Here is a 7,500-nt window from a genome sequence, read left to right as displayed (position 1 = left end):
CAGATGGGATAGTGGCAGAACTATTGGCCTAGACCAGGGGTGGGGAACCTTTTTCATTCGAAGGGCCACTTCAAATTCATCCGACGGCCGTAAAAGTCGTCCGAGGGGCCGTATTATGAACACAAACCAGGATTTCCCCCTGCACTTTAGGCCTATATTGAAGGCAGCCACCTTTAAAACAGACGCCACCTTCTCTAGGTCCCCTGAATATAACTTAATTGCATTGGAAATGTATTATCTAAGTTTCCTTTACAAAATATGTCATATTTCATGTGAAGCTGCATAACATTAAAACTATATCGAGGGCCGGATGAAACGGCCTCAAGGGCCACAAACGGCCCTCGAGACATAGGTTCCCCACCCCTGGCATAGACTTTAAGCTCAGTAGTTTAACACCTGTGCTGCCATGCCATGTATTCTAGAGATAGTCAGGTCAAGAAGTAGCCTGGGCGGAAAGCCGACTGTTGACTCCGTCAATCAGTCTGGCAAAAGCCATGAGGAATCCGTCTCAGTGACCGGGGGGAGATGGTCTGATCTTACTCGATCATTTAAATGAATTGGAGTTCCAAACTCAAATTAAAACCCATATTGTGCTTTATTAGCATGCCTGTTATGTTATAGCGTCGCAAAAGCATACAAATAACAAAACGAAAGTGTGAATATAGTTACCTTAACCAATCAGTAACGGAGCTTGCGAGTGTGTTCAACGTCACCACACTCAACTGTTTGCTGCTTGGCTAAACACTGAGAGAACCGACCTCGAGGCTTTTGCCAGACGATGTGCGGAGCCAAAATCTTTGGGTGGAGTACAGAGGATGGCGTCGCGAGGCTAGTCAAGAAGAGCCCTAAAAGGGCAATGGTGGCTCAGGTACAGTGGTAGACAAGCCTGTTTGGCAACCAGAAAGTTGCAGGTTCGAGTCCCGCTCTGCCTGACCCCATCGATGTGTCCTTGAGCAAAATACTTAACCCCCAAAGTTCTACTGGTGGCACGGTACTGTACGTGGCAGCCACTGTCACCCATGGGTGAATGTAAGGCATACATTGTAAACTGCTTTGAGTACTCAAAGGAGTGGAAAAGTGCTTGCAGTCTATTTACACATTCAAGGCACTAAATGTTTGGATGGCTACTGTCTGATGGCCTGTCTTTAAAAGCCGTGTCTGTGCATTGCAATGTTATCAGGTAAAAGGTCATGGGTAAGCGGTTAGGGAGTCAGACTTGCATCCCAAAGGTTGCCAGTTTGACTCCCAACCCGCCAGGTTGGTGGAGGGAGTAATCAACCAGTGCTCTACCCCTATCATCCTCCTCCATGACTGATGTACCCTGAGCATGGTATCGTCCCGCCGCACTGCTCCCTAGGGCTGCCATTGGGGGCTGCCTCCTTGCACGGGTGAGACATAAATGCAATATCGTTGTGTGCAGTGTGCAGTGAGCACTTGTGTGCTGTGGAGTGCTGTGTCACAGTTGGAGTTTCCCAGTTGGGCTTTCGTTTTTAAACTACTTGTATCTCCAGTGGGGTGGATTACTATAATAGGCTTTTTACCGGTCGTGTGAAGCAAACCTCTAACTCTAACTCTAAACACTTCACACATCACAAAGAGCACTGCATAGCAGAAAGGGCCCTTACGTAACAAGACAAAGAGATGGCATCACCTGAGTTCTTAACCTCAACTTCCAGACAGTGTCCTGCAGAATCTATTTTGAAGTTGTTTGTTGCTGCTAATCTACAACCTAAGTGGATCAGACCCTCCCATCATGCTGCGGCACTGAAGGCCGTGCAGAATCCGTAGGTCAAGGACAGGAGATAACATGCACACTGTTCCACAAGTGCAACGCCTTAATGAATTAGTTTTAGGCTACTGTGTTGCACTACTAAGTCATTATACAGAGTATTTAGTAATACAACTTGGTCATTACCTGTCCACCACAACTAATGTATTGCAGGGCTTGTGTCTTTGCACATTAAACCAAACATCAGAAGAAAAGGTTACTAGTAGCATATACTTGCCAGGGGCTAGATGACATTAGACATTAATGACAGTTTAGATGGAGTGTACTGACTGTTGTTAGGGTAGCACCTGTTGGATTCTTGGGGATCCCTGATGCACCCCCCGGACGCCACCCCCCCATTATGCTTTGGTACTGAAGGCCAGCGAAATCTCTACATCACAATATCTAGGTAGCCTATTTGTGCACTGCACATGGGCCTACCAGTGGGCCTGTTACCTCTTTGCCGAAACACTCATCTACATCCTAACAGCATTGCTATGACATTACCAGAACCTTGAGTAGCAGATCAAGATTTGGCTATTACAAATGTTATGACGACAAGGTTATAACAGAGACTCTGTGCAATGGGGTTGAGTCATGCAGTATCCAAAATCAAAGGGAGTGTAGTTTGAGTGAGGCATCTTTTACTAGCCAGATGCCATCATTAACGAAACACCAAATGCCTCTAGTTTAGATTGAGAGTAATGAAACGTTTGCATGCATAGGCCTACTTGGAGACCTGTTCAATGCATGGTGGTGGGGGAGTGAACTTTACATGACCTTAAAATCACCCTTCCCCCCTAACCCCTACCCCGTCTCTCTCTCTCCCTCACACACACACACGCACACGGCATACCTGCAACGCGGTGTAGACCACCTGTGGATTTCCGTGGTCCAGCAGCAAGATGAGTCCAGGTAGGCATCCCCGGTCCTCGACGATGGCAGGGCGGTTTAAGGGGTCTGCCGCCAGCTCACGAAGCTGCTGGGCCACGGCGAGCGCGTCCGGCTCCGCACTCATGGTTCACTGCTTTCTTGCTGTGGCATCCCAGAGAGAGAGAGAGAGAGAGAGCGTCACAACCGTGCTCGTCTCATTTGCGCCTCACAAACGGTTGCCAAGTTTTAGTCCACCGTTGTGCTACAGACGGGAGAGGGAAATACACCGAACGGATAGTGGAGTACACCCATTCATTCAGCATCAGCATCCTTCCTACCTGCACGAAAAAACGGTCGCGCCACACCCACCTGTCATCGACGAAATTATCTTCCTCTGCGTCGTGTCTCAAATCTGCCTCGACGATGCTGAATAGTCCGTAGAAAATACAGAAAGGCGTCGATCGCATAGGGCAAATCACCTTTGTTTATGCCCTTTCTACTGTCAGACTGTTTTTTTCTTCACATTTTACACCCGTGACCGCATATGCCTTGGATTGGACGCTGAACGGGATAAATAAATTAATTGGCCACTCAGAGGCGCTCTCGTATGCCGAGAAAGATCAAGTAAAACGTTGTGCGTTCAAACTGCGCAGAAACACAAATCTCACCAATATTATACGTCATCCTTTAAGAGCCTATTTCCAAATCACAATGATGATAATAATATTAGGCCTATAAATACATAAAACTGATTCTTAATTCGTTTGCAATATGAAACAATTTATCGTTTTAATTCAATCATGTCACGTCTTACATCAATTGTACTGTAGTGTAATACAATACTTGCAAATAATATAGCCTACTTTTCTAATCAATGCATTACTATAAATGACAGCCTACCACAAAGGCAACCAAACACTTCAAAATAATATAACCATTGAAGCATCCCCGTGTCATTAATGAATCCGTTTAAACGTTTCAGTCTTTCATTCAGTCAAATTATTATTTACCTGTAATCATTTTAATATTTGAAATGCATAGAGATATATTGTCATGCACCTACCTACCTTGGCAATGCCGTTTATAATTTGTGTAGAAATGCAATGTCTAACCAATAGGCCTAGGCCTACTAGTCGTCTTCTCTTCAGTGAATCAATCATTGTTTTCTGTTTGTTTGGGGTTTTTGTCGTTTTAAAAATCGTTGCATTTCTGGGGAATCTTCTGAGTTACATGACACTGTCTGTGTAACAGAGTTAAATATGTACTTTGGTGAATTTCACTATAAATATTTGGTTATTCTGGTCATACGAGTTTAGTGCCACCTGGTGGTGTATTCTTGTAGCTGCAGTAGGTTAGGTCATTCTTTTGTTAAGAGCATTTCATGTTTCTGTTCTGTGGCTGCCTGGTACTTCTCCCTGTCTGTTGTAAATAAAAATAAGCTTAATAAGATAATCAACATGGCCAGGAAGATTGCTTGCCAGCCACTAAATAGCATGACCATGACTGTTGAAGCAAGGGTGGTAAAGAAGGCAAATACCATATGTGAGGATCTCTCACACCCCTTACAGCAAACATATGAGTTGTTGCCCTCAGGTAGGAGGTTTAGGATGCCTTCATTTAAGACAAACAGAGCCCGCCGATCATTTATACCTACTAGTATATCCATGTTAAATAAGACAACTGTAACTTGATAGCACATTGCACTTTGGTACTGAATAACTGCACTTTACTGTGTTTAAGTTGGGTTTTTTGTCAACCTGTCTTCTTGTCCTATAGAGGGAGGGGGTGGTGTTTGTCTATTGTGTTCTTGTTTATTGTAATGTCTTTGTAATTGTATCAGATGCACTGAAAATGGCACAGAACAATTTTCCGAAAGGACAAATAAACTATCTATCTTATCTATCTGCACACGAGGGATGCCTCCTCCAGTTAGAAAGAGTTGACCGCTGGAGATATACACATGTATAGCGGCAGCTGCATTTTATTTTGGCCTTGTGGGCCTTACCGTGGTGCATATGGTAGGGCACTCGTTTGGTATGCGGCTGTGTGCGAATGTGGTCCATTACATTACATCCGCAATGAATGTGTTTGTTCTTAGGCTGTTGGTAGCTCACCTCTATTACATTACTCACGGACCCAAACACACACACACACACACACACACACACACACACACACACACACACACACACACACACACACACACACACACACACACACACACACACACACACACACACACACACACACACATACTTTTTGTAGGCCTACATAAAATTAAATCATTAATATAAAAAGGAGTTAAAATCTTGCTTTATGGAAATAAAGATATGGCCTCTCGGAGTTATTTGCTTCCACATGAACACTATTTGTGTGTGTGTGTGTGTGTGTGTGTGTGTGTGTGTGTGTGTGTGTGTGTGTGTGTGTGTGTGTGTGTGTGTGTGTGTGTGTGTGTGAATGTCTGTGCGTGCGTGTCCGTGTCCGTGTGTGCATGCGTGCAAAGCGAAAGAGTGCCATACAGAGAGAATTTGTGTGCATTACAAGGTAATACACTTTTTATTTACTTTTATTTGTTACAGAGGGACAACGAACAGTACATTCACAAACATTTTTTTTTTTTATCAAAATGATTTAAAAACAAATAACAAATATATTGTACAGTAAAAAATCATAGGAAGTGCACCCCATTACAGCCAAAAAAACCCTAGTTTTCATCATCAGTGGCCGCCCTGCGAGATCGATTATGGCCACGCGACCTGTTGACAAAAGGTACAGAAAACAAATATCAGTAATAAATAGAGATGCACCGGATCCTGATTTTTAGGATCCTGCCGGATACCGAATCCACTGCTTAAGATCCTGCCGGATCCGGAACCGGATACCGGATCCTACAAAAGGGTTGAAACATATAGTCTACTCGTACACGTGGGCCCTTTTCATTACGTTGACTCAAACTATTTTTTAGACTCATTGGCTTATTGCCACACTGCCTGCAACGGCCGCTTCCAAAGGGCTTTCACTCCATGCAGTGATTGGGGTTGTGAAAGACTGACTGAAAAGCCTAGGCCCTGATTTTTAGGTAACATGCCGGATACCGGATCCACTGCTTAAGATCCTGCCGGAACCGAATCCTGTGAAAAACCCTATTATCCTGCCGGTCCGGAACCGGATCCAGATCCGGTGCATCTCTAGTTATAAAACAGCAACAGCGCAATAGTTGAAAACTACAACATTACACAAAACAACACACACATGCTCACTGCTACCACAATCTCAGTCCTATCCCCTTACACTCATACTGCACAGACCACTCCCAGCACACATAGGCACATGTACTGTATGTACACACACTCCCATCCTGTGTGTGTGTGTGTGTGTGTGTGTGTGTGTGTGTGTGTGTGTGTGTGTGTGTGTGTGTGTGTGTGTGTGTGTGTGTGTGTGTGTGTGTGTGTGTGTGTGTGTGTGTGCTTATTGGATGAATGTAAGGCATACATTGTGTAAATGAGTAGAAAAAACACTAAATGAATGCTGTCCATTTACCATTACCACTTGTGTGTGTGTGTGTGTGTGTGTGCGTGTGTGTGTGTGTATGTGTGTGTGTGTGTGTGTGTCTTTGTGTGTGTGTGTGTGTGTGTGTGTGTGTGCGTGCGCGCGTTTGTGTGTGTAAATGTGTGTGTGCGCACATTTGTTTGTGTGTGTGTGTGTGTGTGTGTGTGTGTGTGTGTGTGTGTGTGTGTGTGTGTGTGTGTGTGTGTGTGTGTGTGTGTGTGTGTGTGTGTGCGCGCATGCGTGCGTACACGCGAGTGTGTGCTTGTGTGTGTCCACGCTCCTTACCATGCCATGCATATGATGACGGCAATGATGATGGTGATCTGTGTGGCGGCGAGGATGGCGGCGATGAGGACGTAGAGCAGCCTCTGGCCATCAGGCACCACGTACATCATCCTGGCCTCCGCACACGCAGGGCCCCAGAAACCTGCATCACACCTGCACACACACACACACACACACACACACACACACACACACACACACACACACACACACACACACACACACACACACACACACACACACACACACACACACACACACATAAAGACATATGTACATCACCCTGGCCTCCGCACACGCAGGACCCCAGAAACCTGCATCACACCTGCACACACACGCACACACGCACACACACACACACACACACACACACACACACACACACCACACACACACACACACACACCACACACACACACACACACACACACACACACACACACACACACACACACACACACACACACACACACACACACACACACACACGTGGGAGTACGCAAACACACATGTGTATAAAAATTACATCAACCTGGCCTCCCCCACACACCCACACTCCCAGGTGTCTCACTCTCATATCTGGCATCATTTGATTGCTGCGAGTTCACGTTTGTTTGTTTGTTTGGAGTGTGCGTCTGACGGAGAGGCTGTGTGTGTACATGAGTGTGTTTATAGTAGGAATTGGAGTGTGTGAGCACTAGAGATGCACCGGATCTTGATTTTTAGGATCCTGCCGGATACCGGATCCATTGCTTAAGATTCTGCCGGATCCGGAACCGGATACCGGATCCTACGAAAGGGTTGAAACACATAGCCAACTCGCACACGTGGGCCCTTTTTATTACGTTTTTTACGTTTTTTATTTTATTTTTAAGACTCATTGGCTTACTGCCACACTGCCTTCAACGTCCGCTTCCAAAGGGCTTTCACGTCATGCAGTGATTGGGGTGAAAGACTGACTGAAAAGCCTAGGCTACGTAAAAAGTAGAGATGCCCCAGATCCTGATTTTTAGGTAACTGCCGGA

At 45.4% G+C, this 7,500-nt stretch overlaps 2 protein-coding genes across 2 annotated transcripts in view; both read right to left on the bottom strand.

The window, feature by feature from the left end:
• Positions 1-3,165, bottom strand: part of LOC134461365 (armadillo repeat-containing protein 1-like) — a 14,273-nt gene extending 11,108 nt beyond the window's left edge. The window contains exons 1-2 of the mRNA XM_063214229.1: positions 3,011-3,165; positions 2,625-2,803 (exon numbers count right to left, since the gene is read on the bottom strand). Of these exons, the coding sequence (XP_063070299.1) occupies positions 2,625-2,786 (162 nt within the window). The 5' untranslated portion in view covers positions 2,787-2,803; positions 3,011-3,165. The remainder of the gene's footprint in view (positions 1-2,624; positions 2,804-3,010) is intronic.
• A 3,306-nt stretch (positions 3,166-6,471) lies between these two features.
• The window catches only part of tmeff1a (transmembrane protein with EGF-like and two follistatin-like domains 1a), a gene marked incomplete at its 5' end in the record, with an annotated part of 6,460 nt that continues 5,431 nt past the window's right edge, over positions 6,472-7,500 (bottom strand). Inside the window, one exon of the mRNA XM_063217304.1 lies at positions 6,472-6,586. Within this exon, the coding sequence (XP_063073374.1) occupies positions 6,472-6,586 (115 nt within the window). The remainder of the gene's footprint in view (positions 6,587-7,500) is intronic.

This window comes from Engraulis encrasicolus, chromosome 2 (assembly GCF_034702125.1).
Source record: "Engraulis encrasicolus isolate BLACKSEA-1 chromosome 2, IST_EnEncr_1.0, whole genome shotgun sequence".
Classification (NCBI taxonomy): Eukaryota; Metazoa; Chordata; class Actinopteri; order Clupeiformes; family Engraulidae; genus Engraulis; species Engraulis encrasicolus.
This window is presented reverse-complemented; position numbering and strand designations above follow the sequence as displayed.